The sequence below is a fragment of the Benincasa hispida genome, chromosome 4 (genome assembly GCF_009727055.1).
Source record: "Benincasa hispida cultivar B227 chromosome 4, ASM972705v1, whole genome shotgun sequence".
NCBI lineage: Eukaryota > Viridiplantae > Streptophyta > Magnoliopsida > Cucurbitales > Cucurbitaceae > Benincasa > Benincasa hispida.
This window is the reverse complement of record NC_052352.1, coordinates 50,394,483-50,421,395: the sequence shown is the minus strand read 5'-3', so window position 1 is coordinate 50,421,395 and position 26,913 is coordinate 50,394,483. Positions and strand designations below refer to the sequence as shown.

Here is a 26,913-nt window from a genome sequence, read left to right as displayed (position 1 = left end):
TGTGATTATCCAACAAGGGTCAAGTTCCTTGGTAGTGGCAGGTATGCAGGGTATATCTCAGGGGCAAAACAGTAAAATCACACATAGATGGCATCATCAGAAGACCACTTTCCATTATTTTTTCTACAAGTAGCCTTCATTTGGGCCTTCCAAATAAGGCCATCCATGCAAAAAAAAAACATTTTGTGCCCTTCCAATGACACAACGTGGTCGCATTTTGGAGCCATACCTCGTTTTTGTTAACCAAAAGGGTATTTCAATTAGACTTCACTTAGAGTTTACCGAAGGTATTTAAAATTGTTGAAATATAAACTTGATTTTGGGCTAGAAGTAATTTGGCCTAGCCCAAACAAAAACCCAAGTTCTAGAAATATCAAACATTAGAATATTCTAGATTGTAGTAGGAGATGCTTAGAGTAGATTGAAGAATATAGAAAATATAAGAAAAAAGTGTAATTGTAGAGAATATTCTAGAGAGACATTTATAACCATTGGATCATGAATGTGTTTACAAAATCCTAACCATTGATTTTATCATATTCATATTCTTTCTTCTTGTTAATAATTGAGTGCATCGATGGGACTACTATATAAATAAAATGATTGCGTAGATAAAAATGGGTTTGGACTTTTAAATCATTTTTAGAAAAATATTCAATTGTACATGAATTCATCTAACCTTTGAAAACTATATCAATTAAGAAAACCTCATACACTATTCGATGGTGATTTACAACTATTTTTACCTAATTTTATTTAAAATCAACTTAGTATCATTAAAATAAAAATTATTATTATTCCAAACTCTGATCATGGTAGTATACATATATACCACATATTCCCTCAAATTTTCAAAATTACATATTCCAACTTCATTTGGTAATCATTTTATTTTTTGTTTTTGTTTTTTTAATATTTAGGTTTGTGAATACTAGTTCCATCTCCAAATATTTTTTTTTATTATCTACTTCTCACCAATGGTTTAAAAAACCAAGTCAAATTTGAGAACTAATTAGAGTTTGGCCCAGAATTCAAGAATTTGGCCAAGAATTCAATCATTATATTTAATAAAAATGTAAATCATAGTAAGAAATGTGATTACCAAATAGGCCTTAATTAATGAGATTTAAAAAAATAATTAACGAATTTGTGAAATACAAAATTTTAAATTTAGAGTTTAATTATATAAATATTAAATTTATATCTAATAGATTAATTAGTCATTTAAAATTTTGATTTTGCCAAGTACTTAATACAGACGGAAATTCATGGGTTAGCTTTTTCGCTTGTAATCTCAAATTAATTAATTTTAATTAATTGATATTTTGATTATAACAAACCTATATTAATTTACTAATGAATTTTATTATTTTGAAGTTTTCATTGTATGAAATTCGGAATGACAAATCCAACCAATTTGAATCGCTCAAATAAAAAAGTTGGGTCAAAACAAACTTAACGAAAATTAGCCGAAGTAGTGACGTGGCAGCCAAATCATCGTAATAGACCGTTTAGAGTGTGAAGAGTGAAGTGATAGAGAAGATGAAACTTGGTGCGCTTTGGTTGGATTCAAAAACAAAATGAACTTTAGATTTTATTTGAAAGTTTAGATTTATAACATATTTTTAAATGTTTGGAGAACAAATAGGGAGTCAATTTTGTAATTTAACAAATAGGGAGACTTATAATATGAAGGGTTTAAATTGATACTATTATGAGGGTTTAAATTGATACTATTATGAAAGTTTAAAGTTTGAATTGATACATCTATGAAAGTTTAGAGTTTATATTGATACAAGTATTAGTTTGAGGTTTAAATTAATACGACTCTCAAAGTTTAGAGTTTAAATTGATACAATTATTAGTTTAAGGTTTAAATTGATATAATCTCCAAAGTTCAAGAGTATAAATAGACATTTTTCTAACAAAAAATAAAAAATCAAACGAGGCTTTAGTTTGTAAAGACGTGCATTCGAATTTTGTTTTTAAGAGGTCGATAATGGTCATTCCATTTTTTCGGTTAGAAGGATAATTTTAGTGTTAAATTAAAAGGAAGACAATGAGGAAAAGTTTAGTTTAAGTTCTTACCTTGGAAAGTGTCGCATGCTAAAAGAAGGGTAAATTTTGGATAAAAAATGAGACCTTTAAATATATAATAGAAATTTGACCTCTAAATAATAAAATTCGAAGCCTCTTTCCAACCTATTCAATAGATCTTGGGTTCAACTCCAGACAACATTAATATCTTCTATTTGTATTTTAATATATTATTTTAATTTTTAATATTAACTTTTCATTTATATATTATATTGGTTTTGAATTTTAAACTTTACATGTGTATTTATATATACTTAATTTTGAATTTAAAATTTTGGAAAATGTATATTTATATATTACCTGCAATCAACTAAAATGTTGCAATATATAAATTTTGTTATCTTTTTCTAGAAGGAATGTTTTTTTTTTCCATTTAAGGTCTATTTGGATTGATTTTATGAAATAAATATTTTTTTTAAAAAAAATCATTTTTATTTAAACACTTTTGATAAAAACCGATTAAAATACACTTGAAAAGTAATTTTGAGTAGTTATCAAACATTTTAATTTCTTCTAAAATGATTTATTTTTTAAATTAAATACTTGAAAATGTATTTCAAACATACCATTAGACGTACATTTAGCCTTCACTTTAATATTTTACAACCACAAAATTTACAAGAGAAATATAATAGAGTTGGATCTTAGTCAACATTATTGAATGTGAATGACTTGAGTAACAACTAACATTGCATATCAAATTTGGACAACGTTTGAAAGATAATTTTGTTATTGTTATTAATATTGTGATGAGACTTATTTGTATTAGATAATGTAAACATTTGACAATTATCCTTTATACATTTTAATGCATGTTATATATTTTTTATATTATATAATGAAATTATATTTAAACTATGAAACACGAATAAAATCAAAATAGTAAAGGAAAAAAAGATACGAAAAACGAGTTTACTAGACATATTTCTATTTCATGTTTTAACAAATCAAGAAACATGGGCATTATCAAACATGACGTTAGTTTTTTGTTTATTGTTTTTTTTTTTTTAAGCACTGTTTTTTTCCTGATAATATTTTAGTTTTCATTTTTTCTAATACAAATATTTGAATTTTTAGTCAAATTTTAAAAACAAAAAATGTTTTTGAAAATTATTTTTTTCTAGTTTTCAAATATGATTTTGATTTTAAAATACTTCAAAATGTAGACAACAAAGCATATAAATCAGTAGTAGATAGAAATGATATTTATAAACTTAATTTAAAAACTAAAAAAAAAAAAAGAAATGTGCTAAAAGAACATATCATAAGTCAATGGATCAAATGGAGACTAAAAAAAACCATATTTTTTCTTAACTCTACCAACCAAGGGAGGGGCGGTATAGGTATTCACAGAGTCGAACGTTGTATGATTAATAATTATAGTGCATCTTTCCATGGCTTGAATGATAACCTAGATCAATTGTTTATTACTCCAAGTCCAAGTCTACAAATAAGTTTTTTTTCCTTTTTTTAAAAAGCCATTTGAAAAAAAAAAAATTAAACGTGTTTGGTAACACATTTAAAAAATCACTTTTAAAAAGAAAACATTAATTTCCCGTCTAATTTAAAACCACTATCCTACTAACTTTTAAATTCTCCTAAAATCATATAGACTTTTTAATTAATATTTAGTTTTTAATTTGGGGAATTCTTATAAATAAGAAAAAATAATAATATTTACACTTTATAGTAAAAAAAAAATTCCAATTTTTTTTTTTTAAATTACCAAAAATACCCTTCTTCCTCGCCAATTTTCCTTTTTTTGAATTTTCATTTTCCGCGCTCGCTCGCTAAACTCTGCTTTCTCGTCGATGCCGTGATTTTCCTCCTAGCCATTCTCAAATTACAAACACCGTATTGACTTTATTGTTTAAGAGTAAGCTTTTATTTGAACATCCTTCCGCATTGGCGGCGAGTGAAGTGCCTTCTCTCCTTATCGACACCATGATTTTCCTTCTTGCCGATTTTCCTTCTCTTCAAATTTGATTCGCTACACTCGTTGAACTCTGTTCTTCTTTCTTCCTCGTCGAACGCATTGATCTTCTTCCTCGCTGAACGCTGTTTTTCTTTCTTCATCGTCGAATGTCGTGATCTTCTTTCTCGGCAATCTTCTTCATCGAAATTCTTCCTCGACCATGGTATGATTTTTTTCTTCTATTTTTTGTGTTTGTAAGTGTACGTTTCTTCATCGAATTCTTTTACAGTACTGGTGAGTTTTTTTTATCTGCATTGCGTTTATGTGATAAATGTTTGTGGATGAATTGTTGATGGATGTTTCGGGATAGAATTCTCATTTTAAGGCTTTCTTTAAATTTTACAAAGTTAAACGATCAGATAGCTTTTATTATGAGAGATCGTGTAGAGTTTACTACACAATTGTATAACATTTGCTAAACGATCATATAGCTAATGCTACACGATCGTGTAGAGTTTTTTATATGATCGTGTAGAGTTTTTTACACGATCGTGTGGTGTTGGCTACATGATCACATAGGCGCTCGCTTGCTAGACGATCGCGCGGTATTGGATACTCGATGCATCATTGCGTGCTAAACGATCATGCTAATCGAATTCACAGATAGATAGTTTTTGCATGCTAAACGATCGTGCCAATCGAATTCGTAGATTGATAAATAGTTTCTGATAGACAATGATACACATATATCATTGTCTATAAGTTATACAAAGTGATAGAGTTTTATCACTTTCTATCAGTGATAGACAGTAATATAGTTCTATCACTGTCTATCACTAATTGAAAGTGATAGAACTCTATCATTCTCTATAATAGTGATTGAGCTCTATCACTAGTGATATACCGTGCTTGATATACTATGATTGAGCTCTATCATTGTCTATCACGATAGACAGTAATAAAGCTATATACATATTAAGGCTTTATTTAAATTTTACAAAGTTAAACGATCAGATAGCTTCTGTTATGCGATATATAGGGTTTACTACACGATCGTGTAGAGTTTTTTACACGATCGTAAAGCTAATGCTACGCGATCGTATGGCGTTGGTTGAATGATCGTGTAGGCGCTCGCTTGCTAGACGATCGCGTGGTATTAGATACTCGACGCATCCTTGCGGGCCAAACGATTGTGTAGCATCATCCATCTATGGTTTCTTCCTTGTAGATAGATAGTTTTTTTTTTGACTATTTATGGATGTGAATATTTATTTACCACTGATAGATAATGATACACATATATCACTGTCTATAAGTTATACAAAGTGATAGAGTTTTATCACTTTCTATCGTGATAGACAGTGATATAGTTCTATCACTGTCTATCACTGATAGAAAGTGATAGAACTTTATCCCTCTCTATAATAGTGATTGAGCTCTATCACTAGTGATATACCGTGTTTGATATACTTTGATTGAGCTCTATCATTGTCTATAACTGATAGACAGTGATAAAGCTATATACATATTAACATTTTTCTTATACAATCTTATTTTCCTTTTATTGCAATAAATTGATACCATAGTTAATATTCTTATTGTCGTTTTTGGGGTTTTTGTTGATGATATGACAGACTTCAATGGTTTAGTTAGTTTGTGATATTGGATGAAATTCAGTTAGATGTTTCAATAGATTTATCAGTATTGTTGGATTTTGGTCAAACTAATATTCAATCTATATTTCAAATAAAGCAAGATAAGGATATCAGTTGGGATTTGTCTTTGGCTAAAGATTCAGGTACTAGGCATCATTTAGTTGCTCATGTTAGTCATCATTCTGTAGAAGGATCTTGCAGTGGTATTAGTGGTGGAGGTGGTGATAGATTGCTATGTTTAGGTTCTTCTTCTAGTTCTTCAAATGATCAAGTTATACAAAAAGTTGGTTTTAATGGCGATTTGAAGGAACAAGATGTTTTTGGAAGTAAAGAAATACTGTGTAAGTGTTTTTATGTAATAGCAGTGAATAAGAATTTTCAATTTAGGACTACGCGGTCAAATTCAAAGTCACTTGAGTTGAAATATTTGCAAGAAGGTTGTTAATGGTATGTTCGGGCATCTCAATACAAGAAGAGTGAGTTGTGCATGCTTAGAAAGTATATTTTCGACCATAATTGTTCAATGAATACAACTCAAAGTTGTCATAGGCAAGCTTCTTCATCTGTAATTGGGGACTGCTTGAAAGAGGATTTTAGGGTTATCTCTACTAATCACTCCCTTCCTAGAGATATTGTTCATAAGGCTCGTACTAAGTTTGGTGTTAATATTAGTTATCAAAAAGCTTGGAGGGCAAAAGAACATATATTACGATCATTAAATGGTGATGCAGCTGAATCATATAGCTTGATTCCACAATTTTTTGAAAGGTTGAAAGAAATGAATCTATGTATTATTTCAAATAAAGTATTCTTCTTATAAATTTTATATCGCTGTGTATTGTAGATGAATTGTGATAGTCATCTATCATTGTCTATTAATGATAGTTGTGCATCATTGTCTATCACTAATTGACTATGATAGCCATATTACTGTTTATCTACCAATAATAGACAATGATTGATTTGTTACCATTGTGACTAATATAATTATTTTCATTTATTTTTTCAGGAACATACACTGATGAAAATGGACATTTTAAATTCTATTTCATGGCTATTGGTGTATCTATTAAGGGGTGGAGATACTAGACCTACTATATTCGTTGATGGCACGTTTTTAAAGTCTAAGTTTGGCGATACTCTACTATCAGCTTCCACACTAGGTGGTAACAATAATATTTTTTCCCTTGCATTTGCTATTGTAGATTCTGAGAATAATTTATCATGGAAATGGTTTTTCGAACATATACAAACTAGTTTAGGGGATAAGGAATATTTAGTCATTGTCTCTGGTCGACATTTGAGCATTTCAAAGGGTGACTTAAGTGTGTTTAACAATGTTGAGTACTATATGTGCATTCAACATGTTCTGCGAAATTTGAAGAAGTTGTTCAAGGATCCTTTGATTGACCAGTTTTACTTTAGTTGTGCTAATCTTATACTGTTGATGACTTCGAGTTTAATATGAGATCTATGGAGTCAATTTCTCCAAATATTCGAAGTTACCTTATTAATGTAGGATTTGAGAAGTGGTCTCGTGCATATTCTTGAAGAAAAAGGTATGAAATGATGACAAAAAACCCTTCAGAGTGTGTAAATTCTGTTTTGAAAGAGAATAGGAACTTACCAGTTGCAAGTTTACTCGATGCAATTAGAAGTTTACTGCAAAAATGGTTTCATGATCGAAGGAAAACTAGTTTGTTAATGACAACAATTTTGACTCCTTGGGCAGAGAATATATTACACAACCAACATGAACAATCAAGAAGTTTCATGGTAAGTGTTCTTTATAAAATTGATAGGAGAATGATATTCAGTGTGATAGACAGTGATAGATTTCTATCATTGTCTATCGAATGATATTCAGTGTGATAGACAGTGATAGATTTCTATCATTGTCTATCAATGATAGATAGTGATATTATCTATCACTGATCGATTGTGATAGAATTCTATCACTTTCTATCACTGATAGACCATGATAGAAGTCTATCACCCTAACCTTGATAGATTTCTACAACTTTATATTTATTTGTATATTTGGTATGTTTGGTATGTTTGTAATGTGTTGATTTTTTTTCCCATTTTTATTTATTAGGTACATCCTATTGACAACGTTGAATACTCAATAATGGATGGTGATAACCAATTCCTAGTAAGCTTAATTTTGGATCTTGTAGCTGTCGAGTATGGGATTTTGAAGAAAGTCCATGCTCTTATGCGCTTGTTGTTCTTTGGCTGCTTAACATGGATATTTATTCCTATGTATCTAATTATTATTACTCAAGCGCGTTTTCATGGACATATATGGGTTGTGTTCGACATGTTGGAGTCCATTCAGAATGGAGGGTTTTAGATGATGGTATTAGAGCATTACCTCCTATTTTTAAACGTTCAGCAGGAAGACCTAAAAAACAAAGGATTCCATCTATAGGTGAAGCTAAAAGTAGTTCATTAAGATGTAGTCGTTGTCATTCTAAAGGTCACAATTCTAGGACTTGCAAACTTCGCCTAATTAGTCAATGATGTAATCATTATAGTCAATTTTTCCCTTGTATTGCCAATAGTATTGATATTAGAACTTATGAAATTATTTTTACCCTTTGTTGGTTCTATTATTGAGTTTGTAAGTGAATGGAACACTATCTTTATATGAATAAAATTCTTGAATTTCTTTGTTTATATTCCTTTTCTAGACTGAAACATGTGATATAGTCATTTATACAAACACTGATATATAATTATAGACACTGATAAATTTCTATCAGTGTTTGTCATTTATACACACCGATATACTATTGTGTTGATATCCACTGATATTTTTCAATCAGTGTATATCACAGCTATTCTGAAAAATGAAGATACTTGATGAACTAATCATGGATATTGATACTGAACTTGTTTAATGGTCAATTTGAAAGCCAGTGTTTCTTTTTTACTATCTGATAAAGTATATCAATTTTGGTTATTAAAATTTATATATTGATTTCATTTTTTATGTAAAATTTGTTGCAATATTAGGATTATCTATGGTTGATTCATTTTTTGGCATCAAAACTAGAAGTATTATAGCATTATAGTAATTGAGTTGAGAGTTGATAGACATCAATGTCTATCAGTAAACTATGGAATTGATAGACTTCAAAACTATATAATATATATTTAAACATTGATAGACACTACGATCGTTTAGAATTTACTAAAGTATCGTTTACACGATCGTGTAGTTACTATCGCATCGTGTACTCGATTGTTTAGCTCCGCATGCAATTGTTTATACGATTGTTTAGCTCATCAACCGTCGTCTACACAATCGTATAGCTCGAGTCAACTATCGTCTACACGATCGTCTAGCGCTTCATCTAATCGTTTACATAATTGAACTATCGTTTAGTTCTTGGTATTATGATTATCCATGGTTGATTCATTTTTTGGCATCAAAACTAGAAGCATTATAGCATTATAGTAATTGAGTTGAGAGTTGATAGACAATATTAGAAATCTATCAATGTCTATCAGTAAACTATGGAATTGATAGATTTCAAAAGTATATAATATATATTTAAACATTGATAGACACTACAAGCGTTTAGAATTTACTAAAGTATCGTTTACACGATCATGTAGTTATTATCGCATCGTGTACTCGATCGTTTAGCTCCGCATGCAATCGTTTATACGATTGTTTAGCTCATCAGCTGTCATTTACTCGTATAGCTCGAGTCAACTAGTCTACACGATCGTTTAGCGCTTCATCCAATCGTTTACATAATTGAACTATCGTTTAGTTCTTGGTATTAGGATTATCCATGGTTGATTCATTTTTTGGCATTAAAACGAGAAGCATTATAGAATTATAGTAATTGAGTTGAGAGTTGATTTACACTGATAGAAGACTATCAATGTCTATCAGTAAACTATGGAATTGATAGACTTCAAAAGTATATAATATATATTTAAACATTGATAGACACTACGATCGTTTAGAATTTACTAAAATATCGTTTACACAATCATGTAGTTCATATCACATCGTGTACTCGATCGTTTAGCTCTGCGTCCAATCATCTATACAATCGTTTAGCTCATCAGCTATCATCTACACGATCATATAGCTCGAGTCAACTATTTTCTACATGATCATCTAGCACTTCATCCAATCATTTACATAATTCAACTATCGTTTAATTCTTGGTATTAGGATTATCCACGGTTGATTCATTTTTTGGCATCAAAACTAAAAACATTATAGCATTATAGTAATTCAATTCAGAGTTGATAGACACTAATAGAAGTCTATCAATGTCTATCAGTAATCTATGGAAATGATAGACTTCAAAAGTATATAATATATATTTAAACATTGATAGACACTACGATCGTTTAGAATTTACTAAAGTATCGTTTACACGATCGTGTAGTTTCTATCGCACCGTGTACTCGTCATTTAGCTCCGCGTCCAATCGTTTAGTTCACCAGCTATCATCTACACAATCGTATAGCTCGAGTCAACTATCGTCTACACGATCATCTAGCGCTTCATCCAATCGTTTACATAATTCAACTATCGTTTAGTTCTTAGAACTTTGTCTACACGATTGAGCTGCCATTTAGTAAAAGACTGAAGAATTTCAAGCCTCAACATACCCTTGACTCTTGAATTGTTATTGACATCTGAGTGTTTTGTGATCATAGTCATATGGGACAACAAGTGGTATCAAAGCTCAGTGAGAAATTCTTTCCCTAAGTGAGATGGAGCTTACAATCATGTTCTTTTTTAATAGACCATCACTAATAGACATTTATAGACTTCTATCATTGTCTATCAATGATAGATTCATGATGTACCTAATAGAATTACATTGGACATATATTTGACAGTGGTTTATTCATCATGTACCTGATAGAATTTTATCCAACACATATACAAAAGTTTATAAATTTGATACAATCACAGTAGATAAATCATTAGTATAATCTAGAATTCTTATATACCATCAATGTTCATTGTCACTTGTAACATTCACAAAATATCATTCACAAAATAACATAGTTTATTGTTAGTAGTATTGTAGTCTTTTTCAATAACATTCTAAAACCAAGTTCTAACATTAAGTTTGAGAAGGTTGAGATTGAGTTTAAGAGTTTAATTGAGAGATTTTAAGCTGAAGCTTGGAGCACTGTCCATTAATGAAGTCGTTTTAATCTTTTTCTTCTTTTTAGGAGATGCTTTTTTCATTTCCTTTGCCTTTGTTGTTTGTTTCCTTTCTCTCTTTGGCCTCTCATTGACAATTTTCTTGTCCTCATCTAATACTTTTGGTCTAAATTTTGTAAGTTTTTCTTTTCCTGCAGCTTCAATAACCTAAAATAATAGTAACAAGAAAGAAAGTTAAATGTTAGAATTTGAAAACTACATATCATGACTGACAACAACAACTCTTGGTTACCTTCTTTTCTGTTGGTTGTTTGCTTTTATTTTCAAGTCTTTTTTTCATCTCATTCTCGTTTTATTCTTCACTTTCTTCCTCATCAACTTGTTCTTCAACATGCTCTTCTTGTTCAACAACATTTTTTCCTTTATCAACAGCCTGTAATAAAGGAAAACACTAATACTTAAGAAGATAACCTCCATTATATTTTTCTCATACTCCTATTTTCCTCCAATTAAATCTCTTCATTTATTTTTTCTTCTTTTTTTCTTTCTCTTTCTATTTTTTCCTTCTCCTTTTCTTCCAAATCTATCAAATATTTGATAGTGGTTGATTGTGATTCTTCTTCTGTTGGAACTAATGGAATTACACAAAACTACAAGTTTAAACACATGTTAAATCATTAGATAAAAAACAATAAAACACTAACAAGTTTTTTTATGATATATGTCTATTAGTGATAGACTATTATCTGATTTTTGTTTGAAACCATTGCAAGTAATAAAAACAAGGCTACGAAATTATAGAAAATACTTACATCATTTTTTTGAAAGATATTCTCTTTAAGATTTCTCCAATGATCAGGTTGTAAGCACTCCCATGATATTATTCTTGGACTTTGATTGTAAATTTTTCTTCCAAATCCAATATCTATTGTTGAAAGTTTTGATATTATTTCGAATCCCCAATAAACTAGTGCCAAAGGGAAACCTTGAAGGCATACAAAATCCTTTTCAGTAGAAGAAACCTTTTTGAAAAATTGATATGTCAAATTATATGACAATCTTCCCCAATGATAGATTTTAAATTCTTCTTCATTGTCCAACATGTCAACATGTTTCCAATTAACAACATTGTGACCTTGTCATGGGATTAAAAAGGACTCTAAGAGAAGGAGGTTTGCCAACTTAACCTTGACACTATCACTTTCAGAATCATGTAAGAACTTAAAGCTTCTCTCAATGTCTTTTCTATCAATTGAATCATCATTCTTAAAGACTATTTTTCTAAGTTAAGAAATTTACTCTTTTTCTTCTAAATCTATTGATGGTAGTTGAGTACCACTTAAACCTGTGATTAAACAAAATTATTTCAATCCAAACTCTGCTATATGCCCATTAAAGTTAAAAGTCAAGACATTTGGCTTATTTGTGATGCATTGTCTTCTTAGAAGGTAGTTTATGAATCTTGAGGGCATTTTCTCAATTTTTATATCTAGAAAGTGTCCACAAGGACCATTTCTAAAAGTATTTAAATTTATATAATCTAATTGGTTTTTAATAATTTGTATTACATCTAATGAAATGCATATTGTTATCTTCAAATGCTTGTTCTGGTCTTGCATTTTTGTTTGATGTTCATGTTCTTGTTCCACCTGTTTAAAAATACAAGTATCAGCAATAAACAAGTGATATATGTTTATATTCTATCATAAACTGTCTATATTCTATCATAAACTATCATTCACTATTATCTCAAACATACAAGTATCAACATGACGGTTTTAAGTAGCCTATGAATTATAAAAACACTGTCTATCTATAAAAGAAATATCAAAACACCAACTGTAAGTGGCCCCAACTAAACATGGTATGAATGATAGATAACATAACATATATAAGAAAATGTTCATAACACTGATAGACAGTGATATACCCCTATCGATGTCTATCATAGTTTGTTTATACCTTTAGTTTAGTTTCCCTTTTTCTTTTTTTTGAGTTTTTGTCTTCTTTTGTTTATTTGATGATCCTTCTTCTTTAACAGTCTTTCTTTTGATGTTGCTTACCATTTGTACACAAAATTTAGGGTTAATAAATATTACCAGTAAACAAAATCACACTTAATAACTATAATCACGAAAAGAAAAGAGTTATACCTTTTGTTGTTGATATAGTGGTAGAAGAAGCAGCAGAAGGATTAGAAAGAAGAAGAAGAAGAAAAAGCAGTGAACGAAGTCGATTGAAGAAAATGACCTAAATAGAAAAATGTTGGAGAAGATCAATCAACTTCGATTGAAGAAACGTCGTGAAGCAGCATGATGAAAAATAACCAAGTTGATGTGAAGAAGCATTATGGTAGAAGAAGAAGAAAAAGAAGAAGAACGGTGAACGAAGTTGGGTTGAAAAAGAAGATGAAACGTTTGAGGAAAAATCCCCCTTTCATTTAATTTTTTATGTAAAAGTTGGGCTTTGGTTGGGTTGTAACTTTCCTTAGGTTTTTTGCTATAGATTTGTATTTAAACATTGATAAACAATACGATCATTTAGAATTTACTAAAGTATTGTTTACACGATCGTGAGTTCCTATCCCATCGTGTACGCGATCGTTTAGCTCCTATCCCATCGTCTATACGATCATTTAGCTCATCAGCTGTCGTCTACACGACCGTCTAGATCCAGTCAACTGTCGCCTACACGATCATCTAGCGTTTTATCCAATCGTTTACATAATTGAACTATCGTTTAGTTCTTGGAGCTTCGTCTACACGATCGAGCTACCATTTGGTAAACGACAGAAGAATTTCAAGCCTCAACATACTACCTCCCCTAACTCTTGAATTGTTATTGACCGTTAAATTTGAGTGTTTTGTGATTGTGAACGTGAAGATCATAGTGAGATGAAGCTTACAATCATGTTCTTTTTTAATAACCATCACTAACAGAAATTTATAGACTTCTATCATTGTCTATCAATGATAGAATTCATGATAACATGAATTCTATCACTGAGTTTACCATCACTAACGATATTTCTTTGTTTATATTCATTTTCTAGATTGAAACATGTGATATACCTATTTATACAAACACTGATATATTCTGATAGACACTGATACAAATATATCATGATAGACACTGATAGATACACCATTGTGTTGATATCCAATGATAGACAATAGCACCGTCCATCTATGGCTTTTTCCCCGCAGATAGATAGTTTTTTGTGGGACTATGTATGGATGTGAATATTTCTCCACCACTGATAGACAATGATACACATATATCACTGTGTGTAAGTTATACAAAGTGATAGAGTTTTATCACTTTCTATCAATGATAGATAGTGATATAGTTCTATCACTGTCTATCAATGATAGTAAATGATAAAGCTTTATCATTCTCTATAACAGTGATTCAGTTCTATCACTAGTGATATACCATGCTTGATATACTGTGATTGAGCTCTATCATTGTCTATTACTGATAGACAGTGATAGATAGTGCTTGATATATCGTTTAGCTCCGTGTCCAATCGTCTATATGATCGTTTAGTTCATCAACTGTGGTCTACACGATCGTCTAGCTCCAGTCAACTGTCTTCTACATGATCGTCTAGCATTTCATCCAATCGTTAACATAATTGAACTATCGTTTAGTTCTTGGAGCTTCGTCTACACGATCGAGCTGCCATTTGGTAAACGACAAAAGAATTTCAAGCCTTAACATACTACCTCCTCTGACTCTTGAATTGTTATTTATCGTTAAATCTAAGTGTTTTGTGATTGTGAACGTGAAGATCATAGTCGTCTGGGACAATAAGTGGTATCAGAGCTCAGTGAACAGTTCTTTCCCTAAGTGAGATGGAGCTTACAATCATGTTCTTTTTTAATAGATCATCACTAACAGACATTTATAGATTTCTATCATTGTCTATCAATGATAGAATTCATGAAAATATGAATTCTATCATTGAGCTTACCATCACTAATAATATTTCTTTTTTTATATTCCTTTTATATCTGAAACATGTGATATACCCATTTATACAAACACTGATATATATTGATAGACACTGAGATTTCTATCGGTGTCTATCATTTATACACACCGATATACCATTGTGTTGATATCCACTGATATCTTTCAATCAGTGTATATCACAGCTATTCTAAAAATGAAGATAATTGATGAACTGATCATGGATATTGATACTGAACTTGTCTAATGATCAATTTGAAAGCCAGTGTTTCTTTTTTACCATCTGACAGTATATCAGTTTTGGTTATTAAAATTTATATATTGATTTCATTTTTTATGTAAAAGTTGTTGCAATATTAGTATTATCCATGGTTGATTCATTTTTTGGTATCAAAACTAGAAGCATTATAGCACTATAGTAATTGAGTTGAGAGTTGATAGAAACTGATAGAAGTCTATCAATGTCTATAAGTAAACTATGGAATTGATAGACTTCAAAAGTATATAATATATATTAAAACATTGATAGACACTGATAGCAGTTTAAATATAGGATATTTGTAATACACAGTAGAATAAGAGAAAAAATCTAAAAATATATTACATTTTTAAAATATTTGCAAATATGAATGAGTTGACTATTCAATCTTTGATTTTGTTTTTTAATTTTCAATTTTGCCCTCCCTTGTCTTATCTTGTTGTACACTTTTTTTAGTTTTTTTATTTTATTTCTCTTCTTTGATTTTTGCTTCTTCCCTCATTTTTTTCATTTTTTTCATTTTTTTTCTTTCTCAATTTTTGCTTCTTCCTTTTTTTTTATATATTTTATTCTTTCCTTTATCCGAATTTTGCTTCTTTCCTTTATTTTTTATTTTTTTTCATTTCCTTCTTTTTCTCTTTCTTTTTCTTTCCTTTTATTTAAATTTTCTTTTCTTTCTTCGATTTTTGCTTATTCCATTTTTTATTTTCTTTCCTCGGTTCTTGCTTATTCCTTTTTTTATTTTTATTTTCTTCACTTTCTCCGATTTTTGCTTCTTCCCTTATCCTTTTTTATTATTTTTCTTTTCTTTTCTTTCCCCGTTTTTTGTTTCTTCCCTTTCTTTTTATTTTTTTAGTTTTTGTCTCATTTGTTTGGTTTTTGCTTCCTTTTGTTCTATTTAATTTTCTTTCCTTTTTTCAATTTTTACTTCTTCTCTTTCTCTTATTTTTAAAAATTTTCTTTCCTTTATTTAAATTTTTTCTTCTTCTCCTTTTTTTTTCACAAGAATTATGAATGAGTTCCGTACGCAGGACTTGAAAGTACTAAATTCATAAGTGACTTTGATTATTATAACAAATAATAAATATAAATAGCAAATGAAAGTCTATCAGTGATAGCCACTAATATTTTCTATTATTGATAGCTTAATCTTTGATTTTATTTTCATAGTTAATAGTCATTTATAGAAATCTATCATTGATAGCCAACTTAGTCAATTTAATTAATAAAGTTGAATCTCGAACTAAAATGTAAGTGGAATGCCTAAAAGTTATCACTAATAGCATGTTTATCAGTGATAGAAGCTATCATTGAAAAGAAAAGGGACTTATAAATGTTTCGGAAGGACAAGAAAGGGGCAAAAAGGTGTTCAATAGCTATGATTGATAAAAGCTACTACTAATAACATGTTACCAGTGAGAGAGGCTAATACTAATAGCATGTTATCGATGATAGAAGTTACCCGATAGCATGTTATCGGTGATAGAAGCTACCACTAATACCACGTTATCGATGATGGAGAACTATCACTGATAGCATGGTATCAGTGAGATCATTGATAACATCTTATTAGCGATGTTATCAGTGAAAGAAACTATCACTTATAACCACAATATGAGTGATGTTAGTGATATCGGTGATAAAACTTAGGTGATATCTATATATCAAGTTTCTTTCAAAGGTGATAACCAGTTATAGAAATCTATCATTGATAGCCTTAAGTGTTAAAATTTCAAGGTTGATTCTAATTGATGAAAGTCTATCAGTGATAATGACTGATAGCTGTTATCAATGATAGCCATGATAAAATATTATTAGTGATAACTACTATGGTAATCAAAGTTGTTGGTCTTCTTTCAAAGTTGATCACTATTTATAAATATATCATTGTTAGCTTGTTAGCCACTGATAGCCTTAAGTAGTAATATTTCAACGTTGATTCTAATTAATGAAAGTGAATCAATGATAGCTACTAATAATCGATAATAATTGATAGTAAATTAAAAGCTAATATTTCAAGATTGTATTAATTTTTCTCAAATTAAAAGCTATCGCTGATAGCAACTATCATTGATAGCAATTGATAGAAGCTATCAGCGATAGCAGCTGATAGCAGCTATCAGTGGTTATCACTAATAGTTGTTATCAGTGATAGCTTTTGATTTGAGAAAATCGAGAAGAAGCAAACAAAATGGTGGCTAGGCATGGATCTTTTGGTCTTTTACAATTTTTTGATTTATATATGTAATTATTTTATCCTTGTACTACATATTCTATTATTTTGGGCTTGAATTCTATTTATGCAACTAGCCCTTATATATATTTATCAGTAAACTCTGGGTTTTTTTTTTTTTTTATCTGCATTGCATTTATATGATAAATGTTTGTGGACAAATTGTTGATGGATGTTTCGGGATAGAATTCTCGTTTTAAGGCTTTCTTTAAATTTTACAAAGTTAAACGATCGGATAGCTTTTGTTATGTTGTCATGTAGAGTTTACTACATGATCGGATAGCTTTTGTTATGCAGTCATGTAGAGTTTACTACACGATCGTATAACATTTGCTAAACGATCGTATAACTAATGTTATGCGATCGTATAGCTAATGATATGCGATTGTGTAGAGTTTTTTACACGATCGTGCGGCATTGGTTGCATGATCGCGTAGGCGCTCGCTTGCTAGACAGTGATAGACAGTGCTTGATATACTGTTTAGCTCCACGTCCAATCGTCTATACGATTGTTTAACTCATCAACTGTCGTCTACACGATCGTCTAGAGTCAACTATCATCTTCACGATTGTCTAGCGCTTCATCCAATCGTTTACATAATTGAACTATCGTTTAGTTCTTGGAGTTTCGTCTACACGATCGTCTAGAGTCAACTATCATCTTCACGATTGTCTACCGCTTCATCCAATCGTTTACATAATTGAGCTATCGTTTAGTTCTTGGAATTTCATCTACACGATCGAGCTTCCATTTGGTAAATGATAGAAGAATTTCAAGGCTCAACATACTACCTCCCCTAACTCTTGAATTGTTATTGACCGTTAAATCTGAGTGTTTTGTGATTGTGAACGTGAAGATCATAGTCATCTGGACAATAAGTGGTATCAGAGCTAAGTGAACAGTTCTTTTCCCAAGTGAGATGGAGCTTACAATCATGTTTTTTTTTAACAGACCATCACTAACAGACTTTTATAGACTTCTATCATTGTCTATCAATGATAGAATTCCTGATGTACCTAATAGAATTACATTGGACATATATTTGGTCTAAACTTTGTACATTTGCGTCGTGAAGCAGCGTGATGAAAGAAGAAGAAGAAAAAGAAGAAGAGTGAACGAAGTCAAGTTGAAGAAGGAGATGAAATGTTGGAGGGAAAAATCGGCTGAAGAGGAAAAATCGAGCAAGACTTTTTTGGTATTTCACACCATTTTTGGGCTTTGATTGGGCTGCAACTTTTCGATTTTTTTTTTTTTTTTTGGCTACAAATTGTAATTACTTTGACCCAATTTTTTATATTTAAAAATCCCCCTTTTAATTTTATACTTTAGAAAGGAGATTTATTTTATATATTTATCTATTTCTTACATAATCAAATCTATTGTCTATTTTTCATGAATTAAATGCATCAATTTTTTAAAAAAGTATATCATAATGATTTTTTAAATAAAGTTTTTTTTTTTAATATTTAAAAATTAATCTATAACAAACAAAATTTATCATATTAATCAATTATTTAAAATTTTAAATTACAAACAAAATTTTAAAAAATTGATTATAAGTCTATTTTAGCTATTATATCTGCAATAAGATTTTAGTGTATTTATTTATCAAACACTCTAACCTATTTTTTCAAGTTTAAACTGAAATTTACCGAACATCATTTTTTCTTTTCACAGTTCATTTTTCTAAAAGCACGCATGCCAACAATTATCTTAAAAGTTACAACAATCTCAAAATAAACCTTATTTTTTTTTAGATTAGAGGTAGATGCGGAGAACATCCCAACTCTATTTTATCTATTCTCCTCAACTCTACTTTAAATATTGCCATCCTCATTATATAATTAAGCTGCAACAAAGATTTAAAGAAAACCATAATATATAATCATGGATGAAACATCTTGTTCTTGTGAACAATGATCATAAATAACAAAATTTATCAAAATATAATCTCCAAAATGCTGAAAGAAAACGTCAAATATTGCCTCGCATTCTTATGCCATTTGATAATTATTCATTAGGGTAAAAATGTTCACTAAAATGATAACCAATAATTTCAATTTTATGATGATCAACCTAATCCAAATTAAACCCATCATCAAGTTTAATCTAGTCCAGCAATCAAGTAGGTAGTCACAGTCTTTATGGAGAGATCGAGTGTTTGAAACGAATTCTAATAGCTCTCCTCAAATGAATCTATATTAAGCATAAATTTATATTGCTCAATTCAATCAAATCAAACCCAACCAAATTAGGTCAGAGCCATTGTCACAATGTCATCATACAGTTTTTGTTTGGAATGATGTGAAGTATGAGTTTACCAAATAGGTATTTTGAGAACATTAAATTATATCAATGTTATTTTCAAACTATAATTAATTCTATTACAATATAAATTAAACTTGCAACTTAATCATCAAAAGCTTGCTTAACCATAATCACAAAAGATAAGTGGGTGTAGCTAAAGATACTTGAAGCCTTACTTACCAATGAACTAGAAGATATCACAACTTCCTTGAACTCCTACTTGAAGGTCATGGCTTCAGGGAATAAGAGCCATCCCCACCTCAAGGCCAAGATTGTCACTTGCCACGACTTAGATAGATTGACATGCTTTATTAATAAGAAAACTCAGCAATGAGGACAATATATTTATAAGCAGAGAATTGAAAAAGTTAGAGGAAATGAGGCAGGTTTATGATAAAAGAACTGTAATAATGTAACACCATGAGTTCTGGAACTGAAAGCACAAAAGTCAGAAAATCCCCACATTACCCCAAAAGTACACAAAAATGGATTTGATGATCAGATGTAGATAGCAGCATCTGGTTCAAAAGCAAAAAAAAAATTCTTACAACAATCAGAATATCACATGCATAATTCAGTACCAGTTTCCAAAGAATAATTTGGTGAAATGAGGAAGGTTTCTCAATAAAGCACTCTACAAAGTACAAAATCATGAGTTTAAAAGTGAGAGCCTAATAGAACAAACCTACCAATGTCCACAAAATCATGGGTCCAGGCATCAAGCCAAGCCTAACCCATCAAAATCCTACTTTGATTAAGTTCTAAAGCACATTTTTATCTAACGTAATTAGAATTACCTACACAATTCAGAAACAATCTAAACCAACAATGGAAATTCAAGAGCCTTCTTAAACTGAATATGAGAATTTAAAGAGAAAAAAAGCTTCATCTTCTTCAACAGGCATCCATATTTAAAGGGAAAAAGGAGCACAACCCATCTTGATTTATGAAGAAAGAGATCTTATGCAGTAAGACAAAAACAATAAGCTCTTATATCTATATATGCACACAAGATTACCATTAACATTCAAGTACCAGCTGTAGGCAAAGTCGCCATGAATGAATTATAAGAAGATTCAAGATCAAAGTGAAGCTGCCGAGCTTGCTGCTCTGTTAACTCATCCGCCGCATCCATTTTCGAAAGTCGTCCAAGCCACTCCTTCATCTTTGTTTTCCCTTCAAAATCCGGCGGCAGAATGGTCAATTTGTTCAATGAAGCAGAGAGATCCGAGAGCAAGGGGTGCACCTGATCAACCGCCACCATGTTCAATTTCAACGAATCCATAGCCGTAATGAAGTTCTGCACACACTCCGCCACAATAGCAGCGGAGGTAGTGGCGGAGGCAGCAGCGGCCGCCCTATGCTCCACCGTGGCAGGCACCCCAGTTATCACAAGACGGTTAATCGCCGCTGGACAGTCCATTTTGTAAGTATCTGCAAATAGTTCAATGCTTGGGACTGTGTCCTTAAGCGTCGAGGCCAGTGTCTTAAAATGTGCGATGAGTTTGAAGCATTCGGTCTCGTAATCGGAGGAAGGGATAATGTCACGGATGTAAGCCTTTTCGAGCTTTTCCGTGGCCTTGATAATGGCGTAGAGCTCTACAAAATTGTCGTACATTTCTCTCTCGCGCTTGTCGTTCCAAAGCTTGACCTCCATCGAAGCAATCTTCGGGTGCAAATGGTGAAGAGAAATTGGGGGTTTTATGTTCTGTGGAGGATTGGAGAAGAGAACGGGACACGCGCAAAGAGAAAGACCTTCTTCACTGAAGAGAACCAGAGATAAAGTAAACATAAATCCAGAAAAGGTTGAATTTCACAGATCAACACTCCAAACCCACAAAATATAACCACAATCCGTTCAATCTAGAGACGTGAAGAAGGAAAAAGAAAACATGGGTTCTTTAATTGGAGGAAAAACAAATTGGAAAACACAATAAACCCTTCGAAATAGCAACCAAATTCAATCGAATCGGATCTAAGAAAAGAGAAGAGAAATCTTTTCGTAGAACAAGAGACAAACAACAACCAAAAACTTATTATCCATGATTTTTCTCCGATTTCTCGGCAGCCAAACAGGATAATCAGTAACAACAAAAGGGGAAAGTAAACAATCGTGAGATCAAAAGGAAAAAGACAAGAAGAACAATCTAAATAGAAGGAAAAGTGTTAGAATAGATATATGCGTACAATGTATAATGGTATGTTAGGTATAATGGTGTGTTAGGTATGAGATTAATTATATGTATATAGTGCCTTGGTTGTTGAATGTTTTAAGGGTATAGACAGTACTGAGAAAGGAAGGGCAAGGGATTATCTGAATATCTTACATGGTAGCAGAGAAGGTTATTCTTCTACCAAAATATTTGTTTCTTTTTCCAAATTTTCTTCATTATTGAAGATCTTCGCTGCCCGACCATCCGAAGTCTTCATCGCCGAAGAGCTCCCTGCCGCCGCCGTTGCGTCGATTCTGCTTCAAATCCCCCCGCGCCACGCCTCTAGGTTCGTCAGGATCCGAATTCTTCACAGATCTGCACCCAGTCCGCCGATCGACGTTGAGCGCCCAGATCCGCCGATTTGAACACCATAAACCCGAGGTTGACCGCCGCTCGGATCTCTACTAGTTCGATCCGGTCAAGTTATTTGGGAAATTGCCAAAAAGACCCATCTAGGAGTGAGAAAATTTCACAAAATAACCCAAAAACTAGGGGTGTACATAGTCCGGATTAGACCGGGTTGGAAGATTTTTGTGGATCCTATTAATTCTTTTTTGGAGGGTCAACCCAACCAAAAATTTTCGGTTTGGGCCGGATCACCGGTTCTGTTTTTTTTTTTTTTTTTTTTAATTTGACTTTTTTTGTTACTTTATATATATTCAGGTCAAGTCGGGTCGACCCGACCCTGAAATGGGGTAACCATTGACCCAACCCGAATTTAATATTTTTTAACATTTTTAACCAACCCAACTCAAAATAAAATCTAACCTAACCCAACCGGTTTGGATTGGGTAGTCCGGGTGGTCGATTACCGGGTTTTTTGAACACCCCTACCAAAAACTATTATATATATATATATATATATATATGACAATCTTTCTAAAAATTTTATTCTAATCTTTTTTACATGTGAAATACTATTTTTTCCTGGTTTTAAATGCTACTATCCCTTCTTTTACTCTTCTTCATCGTTTGATCTTCTCTTCCAACCATCAAATAGACCACCATAATTGAATGCAACCATTTATTCTCAACTAACATTGTACCATTAGAATTCAATATTATTGGATCTCAACAATGGGACAAGTAATGAAATATCATTTTTAACTCTTCAACTTCACTCGAACACTATCACTTTCCTCATTGCTTTAAAACAGATCGCTTTCAACTCCATTTAATTTATTTTGTGGGTCTAGAGTAAGCATTCTTCAAAAAAAAAGATCTTTCTACATGTCCAAAAATGAATATTGTACGTGTTAACCGAAAGTTTTAGAAGTTCATTCACTATTATTTTTTCGATCGTGTATAATAATATATGGAATCGTGTACAATTGTATTTGTCATCGTATATCATGAGGTGCAAGATGATGTACCACAACATACACAGTCATGTATTATTAGATATTAGATCATATACCATTGTATATATGATTATATATGTGGTGATATACGATCATGTACTTCATGTTATATGATCCTATACCCTTTTGTAGGCGATCGTTTACCACACACATTTTTGTTTCTGTAATTTCAAGGTTTGATCGATTATTATAATTGGCGTATTGCAGATCAATGACGTTACTTTGCATCTTTGTATGATATGGTGGGGAGTGGGACCAGATCAGAAGTAATTATGGTGGCGGTCATATGAAAAGTCTAAAGATTAGACATGATATATCATGTAGTGAACTAATGAGTCTTCTACACCAACGACTGAATATGGATCCGGATAGATTTGACATACACATCAAATGTTGTTACAATCTATTGGTTCAAGCTCCCTAGATTGATATAGTCAATGATGAAGATCTTAGTTTTTTTTTTTTTTTAGAAGGCAGTGATGCATCCTGAATGCCTCTGTTTGTATCAGTCACACCGCACGATATTCATGGAACGTACATTGAGAACGTGTAGCATCAGGACAATTCCACTATTTCAATCATCTCAACTAGTTAGAACTTTGACGTTCCAACTACATCAAGACATAACAGTCCTCTATATCTTAGCTAGATGAGAACATCGAGCCATGTAACCTGGGGGATGATGGAAATGAAACTTAGATGGGTCACTACATCCAAATGAGATGCACGTCACAAACTTATACTAACTATGGATATGGATAACCTCTAGGTCCACAACCAGTTCTAACACCTTTCATTCGTGTTCCAACCTCATCTGCTCCAATCCCACCAATGGCGATGCCCACAAATCCAATACAACCAAGTGTTCATACCCAACCATTCATAGATGTACCTAGAGCATCTAATGGCCCGTCTTATGATGAACTTATCTCAATACCTCACGACTATCTCAATACATACTTAAGTTACAACGATAACTATAAATCTTAGTTTATTGGTTTGTGGTTAATGCAACTAAAATATCTCATATTTGATAGACTGAAGTGAATAAAATATCTCATATTATAAATAATCAAACTATTTGTTCATACAAATGTTTACAAACTATAGGACCTTACAAGATTTAAGGCATCAACCCTAACATAATTGACCACCCCAAAGCCGACATATGAGTTCACAGGACTCTCAACAATTTCTCCTCCTCTACCTTATTTAATTCAGATGAAATAATTATAGGATAAGTAGAAGATTCCCCTAGAAAAGCCTACCTCAGATGTGCAGGTAATTCTTTCAACTCTACTGTGGGTGGTGTGTTGAACTGAGATTTACTAATAGACATTAAGGACACAGGGGCATGCTTAGCATAACACACAGACAAATAATTCAAACATTCAGGGTAAAAAGCAATATCCTCATCTAGTCAATCAATCTTATCCATCTCATAGTTTAACAAACTCTAACTCAAATGGTCTGTGGATAAGGCTAACTCTTGAAACTCAGCTACATTTCTATCTACAACATCTACTCTATAACAAGTACTATCAAACTCAACATACTTCAGAGAATGAAATATGTTAAATTTTACCTTCTCATCGTTCACCCTAAGTGAAAGCTTACCTTCTTGGACATCTATCAATGCCCTACCTGTGGCCAAGAACAGCCAACCTAGAATGATGGGAACTTCTGAATCTTCCTCCATGTCTAGAACCATAAAATCCACTAGGAAGATGAATTTACCAACTTTAACTAGAACATCCTCTACTACACTTCCAAGGTAAGTGAGAGAACGATCTACTAGTTGCAGTGATACGGTCGTCAATTGTACCTCCCCGATGTCACATTTCCTATATAAAGATAATGGCATCAGATTAATTGAGGCCCTGAAATCACATAGAGCTCTACTTATCGTCAAGATCCCAATGGTACAGGGGATTGTGAAGCTCCCAGGATCCTTCATCTTTTGAGGTTACTTTTTTTGCAGAATGGCACTACATTCCTCTATTAAGTTTACCGTCTCATATTTTTCAAATTTCTTCTTTCTTGATAACGCGTCCTTCATAAACTTAGCATAATTGGGCATTTGTTCCAGAGCATCTGCAAAAGGAATATTTATGTGAATATTTTGGGATTTTTTATTGGCAATATCCTAAACTCATAGTTTGTAAATATTGTTAAACATATTCTATTTATCAATAAAAGTATTATTGAGTATTTTATTCAATAAATTGTTATTGATATTGCATTCTATTATAAAAATCTATAAACGAATACATGGTTAAAATATGAATACTTTAACTTTATGTGGTGATATAAAAGAGAATCAAGTTTTAGTATATAGCCAAAATGGTCTATAAGTATATGGATGAGATTGGGTACCTCATCCGGGTAACACTATTGGATGCGGCTCATTTTGTATACTGATATAGATGATGTGATCCAAAAATCATTCATGTGGAGACATGTGAGTGGTGGCATCTTATGCAATGAGTTTGCATAAGACCAGACCTCGAAATAGTCAATTTTCTTTATAACAACTATTTACTGTTAAAACTGACTATTTCAAAATTCAATGACCTAGGATAACTCGATTTTAATCATGAGCTAACTATGAACTCCTGTTTATTCGAGATTATTCTTTGATCTGCATAGGTGAGAGTAGTTCATCAATACTGTTCAATAAGCCTCCCATTTTTGGGATAAGATAGGATAGATAGCTGGGGACATAACTCTGCAAGATGGAATTCACTCCTACCCGACTTAGGGTTAGCAGATAGGTTGTTCTCTTAAGCGTTGAATCTTGGTCTTGAACAAAGGGGCCCCGCCCTCTCTTGATCAAAAGAGTCATGGTTTACGAGTCGGACTATAAACAAATTAGTCAATGGAGGTTCAGTGAGAGCATAAGGAACAATATGTATTTATAGAGGTAAAATGGTAAATTTGACCTAGTTGTAAATACGAACAATCTGTGAATGATCGACTTATAAATTATAGTTATAGTGGACAAAAATATATCTACAATGAGGAGAGTGCAACTATCGAACTATTGTGGTATGTCTCAGTAGTTAACAAATATTAGTTAATTTGGTCTAAAGAGCTTAGCTAATTAATCTCAAATCATTGGAGCTCATGATCTGCAAGCGTGACGTGCACAGCCATGTCACAAACTTATACTAACTATGGATATGAAATTATCAAAATATCAATTTATTTATTAACAATTAAAACATATTTTGAAATGAATTTTCAAAGAGAATTTGAAAATGAAAGGAAATTCCAAAAATTGGAAAACCCCACTAAGGGTTAGCAACTTAATCACCATTCCACTCCAAATTCCATTCAAATTAATGAAGAAGAAGCTGGCTTTCATGCAAGCAATCTGATTGCATGGTGAAAGAATTTATGAATTGAAGTTTTGGCCTGAGAATTCAGCCATGCAAGCTGAAACCAAAAAATTGAAGTTTCCTCCCAAAACCTTTTTCTTCCCTAGTTCCATTACTCTAATTCAGTGTTTTTACTACACAATTTGAGCTAGATATTAGTAGAGAAGCATCTCTTGGTAGTTTACTGAAAGTTTGAAGCATCAATTTGTGGAATTCAACTGGAATTAAAGGGTTTTCTTTAAAGGTATTATGTTCTTAAAACCCTCTTTTGAAATTGTGTTTCAATGCACGTGTTAAACTCAAATTAAATGTAATTGGAGTGCTTATTGATTCTGATTTTTTTCGTTACATGTTATTTTACA

The 26,913-nt window shown here is 31.7% G+C and overlaps 2 protein-coding genes across 6 annotated transcripts; both read right to left on the bottom strand.

Annotated features, from left to right (window-relative positions):
* Positions 1 to 19,538: 19,538 nt before the first annotated feature.
* LOC120076467 (vacuolar protein sorting-associated protein 28 homolog 2-like) lies at positions 19,539 to 22,267 on the bottom strand. Of its 5 annotated transcripts, XM_039030309.1 has the most exons (3): positions 21,925 to 22,267; positions 20,633 to 21,360; positions 19,910 to 20,115 (listed from the first exon to the last, which is right to left on the bottom strand). In XM_039030309.1, the coding sequence occupies exons 2-3, from the start codon at positions 21,252 to 21,254 to the stop codon at positions 20,096 to 20,098; spliced, it is 642 nt and encodes a 213-aa protein (XP_038886237.1). In that variant the 5' UTR covers positions 21,255 to 21,360; positions 21,925 to 22,267; the 3' UTR covers positions 19,910 to 20,095. The 5 variants fall into 5 exon arrangements, with proteins under 5 accessions (XP_038886234.1, XP_038886235.1, XP_038886237.1 ...); XM_039030306.1 differs by lacking the exons at positions 19,910 to 20,115; positions 21,925 to 22,267 and adding an exon at positions 19,539 to 19,903 and having other exon boundaries at positions 20,633 to 21,877; XM_039030307.1 differs by lacking the exons at positions 19,910 to 20,115; positions 21,925 to 22,267 and adding an exon at positions 19,539 to 19,903 and having other exon boundaries at positions 20,616 to 21,874.
* Positions 22,268 to 24,627: 2,360 nt separating this feature from the next.
* Positions 24,628 to 25,128, bottom strand: LOC120076237. The gene has a single exon (XM_039030001.1). The coding sequence runs from the start codon at positions 25,126 to 25,128 to the stop codon at positions 24,628 to 24,630; it is 501 nt and encodes a 166-aa protein (XP_038885929.1).
* Positions 25,129 to 26,913: the final 1,785 nt, after the last annotated feature.

Excerpts from the sequence above, each read along its gene's own strand:
- LOC120076467 (XM_039030305.1), bottom strand. The coding sequence starts at position 21,389 with ATGTTTACTTTATCTCTGGTTCTCTTCAGTGAAGAAGGTCTTTCTCTT. Across the intron at positions 20,116-20,632 it reads GGCGACTTTGCCTACAGCTG|ATGCTGCTATCTACATCTGA; the intron begins GTACTTGAATGT and ends CTTTTGAACCAG.
- LOC120076237 (XM_039030001.1), bottom strand. The coding sequence starts at position 25,128 with ATGAAGGATCCTGGGAGCTTCACAATCCCCTGTACCATTGGGATCTTG.